The sequence below is a fragment of the Mesoplodon bidens genome (assembly GCF_964165515.1).
Source record: "Mesoplodon bidens genome assembly, chromosome: 3".
Lineage (NCBI taxonomy): Eukaryota > Metazoa > Chordata > Mammalia > Artiodactyla > Ziphiidae > Mesoplodon > Mesoplodon bidens.
This window is the reverse complement of record NC_138178.1, coordinates 73,687,401-73,704,201: the sequence shown is the minus strand read 5'-3', so window position 1 is coordinate 73,704,201 and position 16,801 is coordinate 73,687,401. Positions and strand designations below refer to the sequence as shown.

Sequence of the window (16,801 nt, the reverse complement as noted above, 5' to 3'; positions counted from 1 at the left end):
TCCCTCCATTTAGATGGAATAACCCAAGATGGTAGCCAGTGAAAGGAGAACTATGGGAGACTGAAATGTAAACTGAGATCAGGTTCTGGGAAGCTAACTTGACAAGATTTTGGAGGTGCTCTTTAGGACCCTGAGGTTTCCTTTGAGCATCTCAGAGAGCCACTGAGACAGAGGCAGCACACAGTCCCCATCTTGAATGGATGGGTATACCTTCTCCACATACTGGGCTTCCTCTAGTGTTTCACTGTAAGGATGGATCCCTTGGACAAAGCAGTTTCAAAACTATGGATTACATTTAAACTGAAGTGCTGCCTCAATTTCTGGAGTCACTGAGCTTTGAGGAGATTCATTCAGTAGCAGTAGTAATGATGATGGTGCCATGCAGCATGCTAAGTAGTGTCTACGCAGTTCAGGTGGGTGCTGTCATCATTCTATCTTACAGACGATCACACAGGCTCAGAGAACGTGCATGGCTGTCCAGAGTCCCTCAGTTGGCAGAGCCAGACCCTGGCCTCTTCGCCCCATCCTGGTTTCTTTCCACCATCACTGTTTTCTTTCTGAATGGAGAACTCGGGGGGTCAAATATACCAAGGGGGCAAAATGGTGCTGCTGAAAACAAACCACCAGTTTTATGAACGTTTATGAGTGTATACTCTGATTTAGGCAGAGATGAAAATGGGATTTGGGTAGAAAAGTAGAGGCTCTTTTGAGGTAAGTTAGAAAGACCAGATTTGAAAGGGATGAAGATCTCTTTCTGGGCTCTTTGGTGTGAACATCAGGGAAGTAGAGACTCTGCAAAGCAGGTGGTCCCAACCTCAGATGGAGGGATTCTGACCATGACCCCAGGCAAGAAGGTACACTCAACTCCACCTGTATTCCACTCTCCCACCTGCAGACACCGTCCCCTGTGGCTACAGTAGTCTGGGAGCCCCAGGCCCCACAACAGAGTCCAGAGGTAATACTTCCTTCCTCTGCTCAGCTGGAACTCCCTCCATTTGTCCATCTCCTTTTCTGAGGATTCTGCTCAGAATTCAGGGCACCTCACACCTCTAGGAAGGTGTAGCACTAATGTCCCAAAGCGACTCAGGATAAACTTTATAAAACTCGAGGCAGCTCAGAACCTCTCGAAATTCTCTGAATATTCCCCTCCAAGCTGCCCTGGGTGGGCAATTAATCTCCTGATCAATGACATGAGGTGTTGGATTTCAGCTTTGGGCAGTGTCAACACTCCTACATCCACAGTTGTACAGAAGGAGGTCAAATCTTCTTAAAAGTTATACAACCACACACACTAAGGAAAGAAGCTTGGAACATCCCTCTTGCCTGGCTGATGTGTGCTGATATTAAATTCGGATTGAGGCTGACTGTTTGGGGTGGGTCCCAGCTTCTCACTGGTTCACTTGTCGTCAGGACTTACATTTGGATGGGGAAGCCACAGACAGGGCATGTGAGACGGACTTGGGGTCTTAAGAGCCACACCACCACATCTGCTTGGTGGGGGCTTGGAGGGCTCCCCCCTGTGCTTCAGGACGAGGATGGTGCAGACAATACTTGTGGCTCTTAGCGCTCTTGCTGTTCTTTCTCTGCCAGTGGTTACAAAGTCTTACTAAGGTGGAGACACTAATGTTGAGGTCATCACAGGTGCTCACCCCAGCTCTGTCTGGCCCTCTGTGGGGTATACATGTTGAGGAGGCTGCTCAGCTCCCTACCCCCAAAGCTGCTCACCATGACCCCATAGCCAGGCCTCAGCTGATTGGACCAGCAGTGGCCACATGACTGTAGCTGGACCAATCAGAGTCTTTCTCCTCACCACAACCTCATAGGCAGGCCTCATGGGGCCTCAGTTGATTGGACAGAATGGCCACCTGACCACAGCTGGACCAATCAGAGTCTCTCTCCTGGGAAATCAGCACTGAAATTAGATAGAGAGGTTCTGTCTGCTCATGGTTGATGGATCTCTAAGAAGTCTACACTCCCTCATCCACAATTCAGAAATCCAAAAGCTCTGAAAACTGCAAGCATTTTTTTTAAACATATTTGGCAGACACATTAGGCAGCAAAATTAGCCTTGACTGACATGAGACTGTTGGCAGTACTCAGTACCCCACTTAGAGACTGTTCATGGGTTACCTGGTAGAGGTGTCTGTGTGTCCGACTGTGGGGTGCTTCCCAGGACCCCACTGGGATATTAAATAATATATGGTTGATGCATGTTGTTATTTTTCTAACACCTAAAATGCTCTGAACTCCCAACCACATCTGGCCCCAAAGGATTTGAATACAGGATGAAGACTTCATAAAAGGTGCAGTGGGCTGCCCATCAGCCTGTACGTGGGCAAGTTGTGAGAAAGCCAGTCTGTAGCGGGAGCAGGAAGAAATGGGTCACAAACGCAGGCTGTGGTGAACACGGAGAGAAGGTCCTAACATCTTCAGAGGCTCTGGCCTCAGATCTTCATCCCGGCCCTGGGGACCTGTGAGATACCCTGCATCTTCACAACCACTCTCTTTTTCATTAAGCAGCTCTAGCCAGAGTGGTCAAGCTCGAGTCAGAGAGTCCTGACCATCAGACCTTCCATCCCTTGGGAGGCTCAGACCCAGAGGGAGTTCCACCATGTCGGGGAGAGGCAGCTGGGAGAGGGAGCTGGGAAAGCACCTCCACGTCCAGACACGGCCTTTGCCAAGGCCTCTGACACTTCAATGGGCACGTGGCCTGCTGGCCTGGGCGGGGAGGACTAAACTCTTGAAGGCTTCCACTTAAATGAGATTCCACAGGGAAAGCAGAAAGGGGGTGGGTTTGGCAACAGGCCATCTCAATGGGTTTCTGTCTAAAGGCTTTTCCACTTAGAAATATTTTCTAAGGAAAGTCTTTGTCTTCTTTTGGAGGTGGTATGAATTTGTGGTCCTGAGCCCTCCCTTGGAAAATCTACCTCTGCAAGAATTCCCTTTTTTTTTTTTCAATAAGAGGAAAAAGAAAAAAATATAGCTTCCCCTTTCTTGAACTGTGCGTCACTCGCCAAAGAATTCCACAGCGATAGCAACGCTATGAATAGGGCAGTCATAATGGGCTTCAGAAGAGCCCAGAGCCCAACCACAGGAATCGTTCCTCTCATGGCTGAGCTAGAATTGTGCCTTTTATAAACCGAGTTGTGAGAGGAACACTTATAATCTCTATTCTCCCCCTACCTTCTGAATTGGGCATTTATTATTTTGTTTTTATCCTCATGAAATGCTCCTTAAAACAAAACAAAACAAAACAAAACAAAAAAACCGCTGGCTTCTGTTTATATTTGAGAAGGAAATGAAACCAAATATGCAAGAAGTCATGACAATTCCACCCCAGAGGGGGATGTGTCAAGCTACCCTTGCAAGGCCCTGTACTTGGGGTCTCTCCTTCAAAGGCAGAGTGCTTACTGTCCTTATCAAGTAGGGTTCCACTTTTCAGATCAAAGGTGGTGGCACTCTGGCTATAATTATTTATTGCTTTGGCAGAAACAAAAAGCGAGTGGGTAAAAACACATTCTGAACACAATGAGCTTCCCCAAATAGCTGTACTTGGAGGCTTCCTGTAAGGGGGATCTGGGCAGACATCAGCCTCAGCCACTGTAATGATAAGGAACCAAGGAGCTCAGTGATCCAAAAGTGGTTAGAAGTAAAATAGAAGTTTAATCTGGACTTGGAGAAATCTGTGGAAAAACAGACATTTCAGTGGGATTTCTGCATTGAATAAAAGAGGCAGGAAAACTGAAAACTGGAGCAAGAGACCAAGGAAAGAATAACAAGGCCTTGCACATGGCAGAGAGGAAATGAGAGTGGGTGAGTCCGTCTTAGACCTGACCTCTTCTTGCTCCCAAGACGTGGGAGAGGACAGATAGGGGACCTAAACCATCCTTATCTAGTAGTCTGGGGATGGTTGAAGGTTTGGAAATGAAGCTGCTTCTCATCAAAACCTGCCACTGCGCTGCAAACACGGCAGGCCCTGCCAGCACTATCTTCCTTCCGATTAGGGGTCCGAGTGCCTGGGACGTCTAGAGGCCTCAAATGTCTTCCTGCATCAGATGAATGCCCAGGCAGAGCCACAAGGCTTTTTTGTGAGCCCCAGCCTCCAGCTGCCTGTCCCCCGTTTGGGAGCATGGGTCTCCTCTCTCCCTAGTCTGCAGGGAAAGCCGAGGGTGTGAAGGCTCCATCTCCCTGGAAATCTGCTGGTTAGGCGACAGGGTGGCTATAATCACACAGTTCCCAAAGGTGGTGGTCTTTGTAAAAAAGGGAGAATGTCTGGGGGAGCTCCCAGATGAGCTTTAAAATGAGCCCGTGGCTGGGTGGGTTGGTATTCTCTGCTCTGGTTTAGAACGTCCCATGTCAGTTTGAAGGTGATGGGTCAGGTTGTTGGGTTAAAAGCTGCGGATCTGAGGCCATTATTCCCTGTGCTGCCTGGGTCTACCCCCGGCATAGTTATGCAAGCTTGAGCTTGTAACAGAGTGTATATTTCAGAGGTTCTTCAGATCACAGGGAAGAAACCTAAGTCCTGGCACAGGAACCTCATTCTCCTGCAAAGTATTTTGCCTCCTGCAAAATACTTCAGAGCCTGTGTAAAAATCAGGCCCAGTTGCTTGAGTTCTTATTGAAGCATCCTCACTCAGCACTCGTGAAATCTTTCTGTCTTACTGGAAGCCAGCTGGTTATCTTCTGAGTCAGCTCCTCTGGAACTGGGCTTAGTTCCCTCCCTGCTCCTCATGCAGCAGCTTAGACGTGTTACGTAACCTGTAACCTCTCACCTTCTGCACGGGTGGTTTTGCATATTTAATGAGATGATATAAGCAGAGCTAACTTGAGCCTGGCACATGGTATGCTCCATAAATGGGACCATGTTGTCATCATTATAACACATTCTTGTTTCCTGAAGATGAACAGAATTTTAAGCATGAAAAACCCTGAACTAGGCCCTGGGAGATCTTATGGACAATAAACAAACATCACAAATCCTATAGACCTGATACCCCACCTCGAATTTTATCAGCCACTGGAAATGCTTGTAATGTCCAGTGGGCAGAGTCTCTTGATTTGGCAGAAAACTCTGGGAAAGAAAATGTGACCTGTGCTTATTATCATCTTCCCCAAGTTGTAAACTGTCCTGGAACAAAACAAATACAAACACATAGATACAATAAACAGAGTAGTGGTTACCAGAGGGGAAGGGGGGTGGGGGGAGGGTAAAGAGAGTCAACTGTATGGTGATGGATGGAAACTTAACTGCTGGTGGGGAGCACACTGTAGTGTATACACAGGTGAAAAATATAGTGTTGTACACATGAAATTTACATAATGTTATAAACCAATGTTACCTAAGTTTAAAAAAAAAAAAAACTTTCCCCAAACACTCCAGTCAAGGAGTAAGAGCCAACCCAAGATGAACCAAGAAAAGAAATGCAAGAAAGCGTCACCACTGGAAAGAGAAACAGCAGACACACAAACCCGCTGCCCTGCTCCTGCAGAGCCTCGCTCTCCTCAACACTGGCCTGGGCCCGGCAGCACAGGGTATTAGATGGCAGGCTGCCAGCGCACCCACCTTGCTATGAACAGAACGAGGGTAGGGGGCAGGCAGGAGGTATCTGGTCCACTGCCTGCCTCACAGCTGCTTTTGGGAAACCTCACAGAGCTGGGTCATCCAACTTCAACTCCCTGTGGGTCCACGGCTGAGCTGGGCAGGACTGAAGTGTCCTCTTGGGTGGATTGTGGGGGTGGGGATGCCCTGGGGGTTTTCCTAGGAGGTGTTTATGGTCTCGGGAAGGAAGGGAGGGAGGCCACTCTGAAAGGATGCGCCATATGCCTTTACCGTCAACCACCACTGCTGTCAGCAGACCCTTCTTCTTGCTGCTCAGCCGGTCATGCATCTGGCACTGCTGGTCACGGAAGCTGGGCAGGCCCTTGGGGCAGGGCAAGTTCTCACAGACTGCGTGCTCCACGCTGGCGCCCAGGCAGTGTGTACCTCCAGGCCCCGGGCTAGAAGGAAGACAGTGGTCTGCGTTAACCAGACAGGCTGCGGAAATAGCAGGGGTGCTCGGGTTCGGCCTCTCTTTCCGGAGGGGGAAGGGGCAGGCGAAGTTTCCAAAACAACCTCCCTCTCCTCTTACACACCATCTCTCAGCAATCCCAGGCCCATGATGACGACCATGTTAAGTGAGCCATCAGAAAAATGAATCCAAGAACTGTAAATCAAGGTCATCTGGAATTAGAATACAGTGAGGATCAATCAGTTCACCAAGATCCACAAATTGTGTCTTTCATCTGAACTTAAAACTTGACCATCTGTAACACTGAAAACCCCAAGGGGAATTTTTGGTGTGTGTGGGTTTTTTGATTTTTTGTCTCCTACAAAATGAAGACCTTTAAATGGCTCCTAGCTATACTCCAGAGGTCACTAAGTTTCAGGATGGGTAAATAAATAGCTCTCATTTACTCTGTAATGAAAAGAATAAGAATGATTAATTCACTTGTTCATGGGCTTTGTGTAGAGACCAGCCGGATCCCAGTTTTGCACCCTTTACCAGGCAAGCGTGAGACCACACGGGCTCCATGCTGTGGTCTTGGGTCCTAGATGCTCTGTGCTTAGTCTGGGGCTTTAACCAGTGCTGGAGACCCAGTTGTGTTCTCTGGCCATGTCTGCACATGGGAGGGGCACTGAGGAGGAGCAGCAGGACCCTGGCCTAGCTGGCTGAAGCTGTCTCTGCCCAGCTCTTCCACGAGGCCCTGGATGTCCTCTTAGGACTCTGACCTGGGCAACCTCAATGGTGCCCTTCACCTCCATGATGCCAAGAGCATCACGATGGAGTAAGATTGATCCCACCTCCCCTCACCATTCCCCCGGCACTTTTTTATTGAAATTCAGCACAAATCACACCTGCTCCACTCAATGACTTTTCACAAACTGTACACACCTGTTAGCAAGGTGACATTTTTGATACACTAACCATTTCATTTTGAATATTTCCTTTACTCTCTTTGCCATTTCTTGTGTTCGGACAGTAAGACCCACCCTATGATGACTGCCTTATGGAAGACATATGACAGCAGAAGGGGGCAAAAGTCTTTAGGCTTTTGTGTCACAATAAAATCCACAAACTTTCTCTGCAAAGGGCCAGACAGTCAATTGTTTTGGCTTTGTGGGCCACGCAGTCTCTGTTGCAACTACTCAATTCTGCCACTGCTGGACAAAAGCAACAAAAGACAATGTGTAAACAAAAGGGTGTGGCTATGTGCCAATCAAACTTTATTTACAAAACCAGCGGTGGGCCAGATTCGACCCATGGGCCATAGCTTGCCAGCCCCTGGTCTACATAAATGTGTTCAAGGAAACATCTGGAGTAGGAGGAAAGGCGCCGCTCATACCTCCATGCCCACCTCACACACCCCAGACAACACCTCTCCCACCTGGGAGTGGAGGCAGCCTTGAGAGATTACATACGCTAGGGGCTCCACAGAGGGTTCTGAGTTTTGATCTCAAAGTTAGGGAACAGCAAAACCTCTCTAAGGCTTATGACATCTGAGAAGAGAGGGATCCTTTGTTCGTTTGCCTGCCCATAGTACCAGGGAGGCAGCTAGAGCTCAGGGAAACGACTGCATGGCATGCTCGGATAGGTGGAGCCTCAGACTACCTCCCCAGGAGCCTCAGGCCCAAGTGCCAAGTATGGATAGATGAATGTATTTCTGTGCCACAAAGCATGGCGCAGAAGGAACAGAGAGGGGCTGGCCCTGATGAACCATGTGGACCAGCAGGAGGGACATCTTTTCTGCAACAGGCGAGTTGCACATCCCATGGCTGGGACCAGAGAAGAAATGGGTGAGGCAGAGATGCTCTATGGTAAGAAGTTGTGGGTTGAATTATGTCCTTTCTAAATTCATATGCTGAAGTCCTAACCTCTAGAGCATCAGACTGTGACCTTACTTGGAAATAGGACCACTGCAGATGTAATTAGTTAAGATGAGGTCATACTACAGTAGGGTGAGCTCCTAATTCAGTGTGAATGCTGTTACTATAAAAAGGGGAAATCTGGAGACAGACACCCACAGGGAGAACGCCATGTGAAGATGAAGACAGAGATCAGAGTGATGATTCTACACTCTAAGGAATGCCAAAGATTGCCAGTAAACCACCAGATTCTCCCTTACAGACCTCAGAAGGAGCCAACCCTTCCAAACCTTGATTTTGGACTTCTAGCCTCCAGAACTGGGAAAATAAATCTGTTGTTTATGCCACCCAGTCAGAGGGTTGTTACGGCAGCCCTAGGAGATGAATACACCAGACATCACAATAATCAGATGCATCCTCAGCCAAACTTAGATGCAGACTCAGGGAAAATGGGGCAAAAACTCCTGAAATGATCAGGAATCCAAAATGGACTAGAATGGAGTGCAAAAATACAAATTAGGTTGTTGCTAAAACAATAAAGGAAGCTATGTTTCCTACACACCTTAGGGTGTGGACTGAGATTTGCACATGTCATGTAATTAACTTCCTGAATTGTCATCAAACTTTGTTTTAGTTTCCTTTTTAGTTTCCTCCATCAATTGAGTTTTCCAGATTTACGTCTGACTGACCCTCATATGCCAACTACCTTTATGCCTCACAGCAGGCAGGTGGAGAGCAGATTAGATGTGACATAAGAGAATTCCTGGATCCAGCAGAAAGTGGGCCTGAGAGGGGGCAGCCCATGAGATACCACATGTGCCTCAGGATGCTTCCCTCCTGAACTCTGTTTATCCTCTTTCTTCTCCACGTCCAATCTTCTCCCACAGGCAAGTCTCCTTTCAGTCCCCATCTGGCTCACTGCCCCATCTTCCCCACTCCCTGATCCCTAACTCTGCCCATGCTTAAGGATACCTCCAACCTGCAGCCTATTTTTCTTTACTGCCTGGAACCTCTCCTGACCCTGCTTGGGTCTCTGCTATGCTGCTTATCATCAACCTTGTGAAATAGTCAGCTGAGTTCCTGTTTTCCTCTTATTCCTCTGCATCCTCAAGCAGAGAATCCTACACAGGCTGGTCTTTAATAAACAGTAGTTAGACTGAATTGAACTATATTATCAGAATTTATCTTAAAAGGATCAAAAGACAAAGTGATGTCAGGGAAAATGGTGGAGTAGGAAGCACCAAGAATCTCTCCACCTGGACCAAAACTGTACTGGCAAAAACTGCCTGAAGTAACTATTTTGAAACTCTGGAGTCTATCCGAAAGCTTGAAGCCTCCAGGAGAAAGCTTAGCTGGTAAGCTGTGGTTAATTTTGGTCAATTTCAATCTTGAGTGTGGTAGTGGCTATCTGTACACCATGTCCCAGTCCCATGGCAGGTAGCTGTGCCTACATTCCTGGTGTGGCTTGCTGGAGCCAGGGTGGACAATAAGGACCTTGTCCTCCAAATATCAGAGTTCTGTGTTCTGACTGCTCAGTGCTGCTTTTGAGTTCTGAGGTACGGGCATAGAGGCTGGCCACCACTGCTGCAATCCCTACCAGCTGCAGCCCCTACCAGAGAATTTCAGTGAGCAATACATTTAAAAAAAATCTTTTTCTCCTTTTAGGAGCCAGATATTTAAGGATTAGGTTATTCAGAAGCAACTGCATAGATGGGAAAATTTAGAAAGCCAGTAGATTTGCCCAAGAAGAGATGAAGGCTCAGAAAAGGCCAGAGAAGACCTTACACTTCTTCAGTTTGATCCCCAACACAGAGAAATTTTTCAGTAGCAAAGAAACGGTAAATCCGGGAAGAAGGAGGAGAAGCTGATTTCCAGAGGTACATTGTAAGATTCAAATGTCCAGTTTTCAACAAAACAATCACAAGGCATATAAAGAAACAGGAAAGTATGGCCCATTCAAAGGAACAAAATACACTGGTAGAAACTGAAGGAAGCCCAGAGGTTGGGCTTACTAGACAAAGACTATAAAACAACAGTCTTTTAAGATGTTCAACGTGCTAAAAGAAGACGTAGACAAAGACAGGAAAATGATACATGAAAAAGTGAGAATACCAATAAAGAGATAGAAATTATAAAAAGGAAAAAATACTCTGAAGTTGAGAAGTACAATAACTGAAATGAAAAATTTACCAGTTGAGTTCAAAAGCAGATCTGAGCAGGCAGAAACAAAAATCAGGAATATACATTTGTTCTATGAATTTGTCCTATGAATTCAAATATTGAGTCTGGGGAATGAAAAGAAAAAAGAATAAAGAAACGTAAGCAGAGGGGATCTGTGGGAAACCAGTAAGGGGACTAAGATACACATTATGGGAGTCTCAGAAGGAGAAAAAAGGAGCAGAGAGATTATTTGAAGACATGATGGCTTAAAACTTCCCGAATTTGAAGAAAGACATGAATCTACAATTCAAATAGGATAAATTCACTGAGATGCACTATAATTAAACTGTCAAAGGACAAGGAGAGAATCTTGAAAGCAGCAAGAGAGAAGCAACACATCACAGACAAGAGATCCTCAGTAAATTACAAGCCTATTTCTAATCAGAAACCCTGGAGGCCAGAAGTCAGTGGGTTGATACATTCAAAGTTCTCAAGGAAAAAAAAATCTATCAACTAAGAGTTCTATACCCAGCAAAACTGTCATTCAAAAGTGAGGGAGAAATTAAGATATTCCCAGATAAGCAAAAGTTGAGGAAGTTTTTTACCATCAGACCTGCCCTACAAGAAATGCTTCAAGTTCAAATGAAAGGACACTAGATGGTAACTTGAAGCCATATGAAGAATTAAAGCTCTCCAGTCAAGCAGCCATGATGCTAAGCTTTATCAGAACCAGCTACTAGAGAGACCCTAGAGGAGGGACAGGCTTTGTCTCTGGTTCTGATATGTGACTTCTCCCTGTAGGTTCCTGTGGTGGCCTGTGATGCATGCCACCTCCCTCTAGGCAGCTTCCGACGGCAGCTTCTGAGCACACCAACACTTTGGGAAAATTCTCAGCCTGGTCTCACATGCAGTTTCTCCTTTGGACGGTTTTCCCTGACACCACTAAGTGTGATTTCCCAGAGGTTCCCACCAGTGCAGCACCTCTGCAAACGTCTCCCTCATCCAGTGGGCCCTGGTTGTACCCTCTCCAACAAGTCCAAGGAATTTCAGCCCTGGGTGTGTGTGCGAGGGGGGCACCCTCATCCATATTTGTTCCTTCCTTGGGTGCCCTGCCTCAGACCTGAGATAGGGGCTGCTTCCTGTATCTGCTCTTCCTGTGTCTCTAGAGTTCTTTACATCTTAGCAGCTAATTCCCCAATACTACAATCACCTGTTATAGCTAATGCTTTTTCACATTAAACTTCCCTTGTTCAAAAAAAAGACCAAAAGAGTTGATTTTTCCAGTTTTCCTTTGGGTCACTATTTTGAACAACATGGGAAAAGGGAGAAACAATCCACAAGCAGGATGATTTTCTACCCAAATCATCCCAGTTTCAATATGTTGATCTGTGGCAGGACCCTGCACTCAGCCCACTCACTCTTTAAGACGGTGTCAATAACATAGGCCATCTGAGTGTTACCGTGACACCAGTGAGGGCCTCCTGGGTATACACTGGTGCTGAGACCACAGAAAGAGGCCCTCTATACATGCCATAAAGAAGACGGAAGAGAATCTTTGCAGGGGGAAGGCACGTCTGACAGGAAGGTTCACAAGTAGCTTATGAACAGAAGTTCTGGGGGAAGACTTGCAGGAGGGGCCAGCTTTACCAAGGAACCCATGCCAGGTGAGTGGACCAAGCTTGAGTTGTATGGACACAGGGCCTTCAGGAGATGCTGTGTTAGGGCTGCAAACACAGGCAGGAGAGATCACTCTCCCAAAGTCTGAGGAGCAGAGGCTGGGGTTCTCACTTACCCTGAGTTATATACAGTGTGGACAAAATACAAAGCACCTAGGAAGGCCAAAATAACAGAAACCAAGCTTGACATGGCTAAAATGAAGGATGGTTACCATAATAGGATTTGTGGTAGAATAGAGTCCTCTGTTTCTGAGAGCTAGAAGTAGGTCCGTAACCAACGCTCAGCCTTTCTCACAATGGCTGGAAGGGCTCCAAGCCTCCATGAGGACCCTTGGAAATGCAAGGGGAGGTGGCAGCACATTGAAATCTCACCCTTGAGGACACAGGTAAGAACAGAGGCACTTTCACCTTAACGGTGATCATACACGAATATGCCCAGAGGGCTTACACTCCGCCTGCTCTCCATAACCGTTACCTCATTAAGTCGGCACAAAGAATCAGAAGGGGGATCCTCATCGCATCCTTCAGATGAGGAAATCAAAGCTCCAATATGTTAAATGACCGCACAGCAGGGAAGTGAGTGGTAGAGATAAGAAAGTGCGACTCACAAGTGCTCCTGGTTGTAGCAGGAGCAGGTTAGGGATGGGGGCTACCCACTGGCTACTGTGAGGTGAGGAATGCCAGCCTCACCCACTGAGACAGGCATGGGGGGTGTGATGGATTTTCAAGATGCTTCTCCAATATCAATCCCCAATTTCTATTTGTACTCTATCAAGACTTTCTTAATATGATCAAAGTACAGTTAGGGGAACCACTGTCAGAAACCGCCCGCGCCGGTCAGGCACCATAGTAACCAACTGCATGAGTTATCTTACAACACGAGGTCCTGGAAAGGGATGCAGAACTAACAAGCTACCACCATCCAGAAGAATTCGGGAAAGGTCAGAAGGAGAGAGGAGATGCCATTCCATATGTCCTGCCAACCTCCCAGAATCCTTCTCGCTGGAATCCTTCTTGGCTGAGCAATGTGTGTGCCACCAGGAAGGACCCGGAGTCAGAATGATTGGCCAGAGACAACCCGGAAACTAATCCCATCACCCTAAAACCCGAGACTGCGAGCCACGTGGCAGAGCAGTCCTCCTGGGCCCCCTTACCCTGCTGCTCTCTGCCTGGGCACCCCTTCCCACTAAAGTCTCTTGTTTTGTCAACATGTGTGATTCCTAGGACAATTCATTTCCGAGTGTTAGACAAGAGCCCACTCTTGGGCCCTGGAAAGGGTCCCCCTTCTTGCAACAGTAGGAGTTTAGACATAAACCCAAATGACTGGACCAGGCAGGTCACAGGAAAGGATATCCAAGTGGCAACTACAGACACAATCAGATGCTCAGCCTCACTGCTTATGAAAGAAATGCACAGGACAACCTCACCAAGCTACCACTACACACCCACCAGAACGGTCAGAGTGGAAAAGACGTACAGCACCGAGCACTGGGGAGGCTGGGGGCAGGTGGAAGCTTACTGCTGCTCAGGGAAAGGGGATGGCATGGCCACTCTGCAAACCAGGCCCTCACCCAGTCACACACACACCAGGAGCCAACACGTACCTGCATGCATGCCCAGCACATGTGCTCCACCGCGATGAGCAGTGCTGTGCTGGGAGCCACATACTCAAGGGTAGGTGCCCTTTCTGCACATTACACCATCAGATAGCTGTTTAAAACAAGGCAAAGCATAAGGTAGAGAGGCTGGGGCGAGAACCCGGAAAGCGGAGAGAAAGTTCGGAGAGAAAGCCGAGTCCCTCTGAGCTCCTGTGGGGTAGGACCGGCTCCTGCCAGGTGGGTCCCAAGGGCCCCAGGCAGACTCAGCACAGAGCAGGGAAGCACGAAGGTCTGCTCAGATGATCAGCATCACAGACAGCAGGTCTGCCCTTTCCCTGGATGACAGGCAGCATTCAGGTGGAAGGAAGAGCAAGAGGCAGCTGAGCGGCAGCGCTTTTGGGTTTTTTGCTATGCTCTATTGAAGGAAGGTAGATCAGAAGATAAAGCCACCACAGTGGTTAAGACCCACTCACCACCCAGAGACAGGGTGACTTCAGCAGTTCTGCCTCCTGTTCTTGCACCAAGAGCTCCGAGGAGCAAGCAGGGCACAGCCGCGGGATCAAAGTGCTGCAGAGCTACTAATGCCCCCACAGGGCAGCCGCCGTCCTAATGTTAAGGCCTCCTCTGAAAAGTACCAAGTAACACATGGAACTTAGGCTCAAGTGCAGAAAACTGTGATTTTAAAAAACTATCCCTGTGAGTACCAGTTACGTTAAAAGCACACGTATGGGGGTTTCACTGTGGAAGCAAAAAGCCATTACAGGAACATAACTTCACACCCCAAGGTTTTAGGAGGAGGTGGGCTGCTTTCCTTCCTGATGCTCAGGGTGTGGACGCTGTGTGGTGACCCTAATGCACTCCTGCTTCTAAGATCCACTCACCTCCCCATCCTTCCTGTGCAGAGCTGGCTTTTCACACAAGATCAATGGAGGCTTTTCTCCCCACCGTACTCCCCAGCCATCCCCCAAACACAAGCCTCCTGATGGGGTACCAGAATTCACATTAGACATGAACTCTCTTTTGGCAAAAACTCCCACTGACAGCAACACAAATTATGTCAGGAAAGGACAAGCTTAGGAAGCTGGATTAAAAACACGGATGGTCCCCAAAGCCTTGATGTTAGTTGGCAAGAAATAAAAATTCCAATAGCTGTAAAGACCAAGACTAGAGAAAAAAATGGGGGGACTCTTTTGCCAGTATTTTGGACAGTGAATAAACCAGCTGCAGAAGATGGGAAAGGTGCCAGGAATATAAAGTGAAGGGGGTGGGGAGAGGGTGGTGGGAGAGTTCCAAGTAGGAGATGTACATAGCAGTGAGATTTGGACATTCTTGGGAAATCTCAAGGCAGCGAGCCTGGTGATTCAAGGAGTGAGCTGGGAGAGGACATTGTTTTGGTCAGAGCTTGGCTTGGGGCCTCCATCAGCTGTGCTTTGTAACAATCACCACCTCAGGCCATTCTGCAAAAGCAGGCTGACAGCTACTGCCTGGACTTCAGCAAACCCTCCCTGCTCCTGCCTCTCCCTGGGAAGGAAGCAGGACTGCTGCAAAGCTGCCCCCCAAGGCCAGCCCCTTCTCTTCCCGTTCACCTGGGTGGTTCCATGAAGGTGAGAAACCTTGTAGAAAACTACAGGGGAAAAAGAGCCTGTTGCTTCAGAACAGGAAATGGAGCTACACTGTTATTGCAAAAGACTGGACCGACTACCAAGGCGTAACTATTATAGGAGCAAAAACATATTGTTTCTCTCACTTGGAATAAACAAAGCCAGATTATGTTTGGAGCTTGCTCTTGAGATGGCTCTGAGCACCTCTAGCTGTGAGCACAGCCTCACTGGGGCAGGGAAGGCACAGGTGAAGATGGCCCTCATGCCCAGGGGCACCTGGACCCCATTCCTGGCTGTTCACAGCTTGTGGGCCTCAGTGAGGCTAGATGGTGCAAGGGAAGGGGTCTACCTGGTGACTCACCTCCTTGGCATAATAATCCACAATAACCTTTGTGTTTTTTAAGGAATGACAATATTAGATGTGTGTTTTGCAGCACTGGAAGATCAGAAAGTTTGCTTTTTCTCAGCAAGCATGCGTCTAGACAGTCAGGTGGTCAAGTACACATTACAGAGGGCTGGTCTGCTGTGGGCATGGAAGGAGGATGGGGCCCAACAGCTCAAAGGTCAGTGGGGGAGGAAACAGTGAAAACAAGTGAGCAAATGCACATGAGTAATTATAAATCATTATAATACCTGTAACGTTAGGAAAGGGTGCAGAGAGAGCGTGTAGAGCAGGCACCTGCCTCGGGCAGTGTGGTCAGGGGAGGAGGCCTGTCTGAAGAGAAGACACAAAGAGGGCAAAGGAAGCCGTGAAGAGGGAAAGGAGCACTGACCCAGGTCCAGAGGTTGGGGCGTTGTGTCTGACAACAGAAAGGAGGTGCAGTAGGTTGAATAGGGTGGTGCCTTCCCCTGCAAAGACAAACCCACCCAGAACCTGCAAATGTGACCTTAACTGGGAAAAGGGTCTTGCTAGATATCATCAGGATCTCATAATTATGAGGTGAGATCATCCTGGATTAGGGTGGCCCCTAAACCCAATGGTCAGTGTCCTGAGAAGAGAAGAGGTGGTGAGGAGAAGCACAGAGAAGACGTCCACATGAAGGCAGGGGCAGAGGCTAGAGTGGTTAAGTCTGTAGGGCAGAGAAGGCTGGCAGCCACCAAGGGCAAGGGGACAGGCGAGCAATGGATTCTCCTTCAGAGTTTCAGGAAGGAATCAATCCTGCTGACACCTTGACTTCAAACTCCTGGTTTCTAGAACTGTGAGAGGATAAATTTATATTGTTTTAAGACACCAAGGGACTTCCCTGGTGGTGCAGTGGTTAAGAATCTGCCTGCCAGTGCAGGGGACACAGGTTCGATCCCTGGTCTGGGAAGATCCCACATGCCGCAGAGCAACTAAGCCCGTGTGCCACACTACTGAGCCTGCTCTCTACAGCCCACGAGCCACAACTACTGAAGCCCGTGAGCCTAGAGCCCGTGCTCTACAACAAGAGAAGCCACCGCAATGAGAAGCCAGCGCACCGCAACGCAGGGTAGCCCCCGCTCACCGCAACTAGAGAAAGCCCGCGCACAGCAACGAAGACACAACACAACACAAATAAATGAATAAAAAATAAATTAAAAAAAAAAGACACCAAGTCCTGGTAATTTATCATGGCAGCCACAGGAAACTAATACAGGGGCCACGGTGAAGAGCATGGATTGATTTCATTCTAAGTGCAGCGGGGAGTGAACAAAAGGGCTGAAGCAGGAAGAGGTATAATTGGCTTTACTGGTAAGTGGATGTCTCTGGCTTTCTGTGGAGAATGAATTTGGGGGCTGGGGGGATCATGTGGGAAGCAGGGAGGCTGATGCCGATCGTCCGAAAGGACACTGAAGCCTCGCCGCTGGGTCCAAACCTGACCGGCCATTGCCCAGCTGTGT

General features: G+C 48.1%; 1 protein-coding gene across 5 annotated transcripts in view; it reads right to left on the bottom strand.

The window, feature by feature from the left end:
- Positions 1-16,801, bottom strand: part of ADAMTS17 (ADAM metallopeptidase with thrombospondin type 1 motif 17) — a 350,286-nt gene that overhangs the window by 109,944 nt on the left and 223,541 nt on the right. For all 5 annotated transcript variants that reach the window (XM_081230164.1, XM_081230165.1, XM_081230166.1 and 2 more), the window contains one exon: positions 5,831-5,997. In XM_081230164.1, the coding sequence (XP_081086290.1) occupies positions 5,831-5,997 (167 nt within the window). The remainder of the gene's footprint in view (positions 1-5,830; positions 5,998-16,801) is intronic.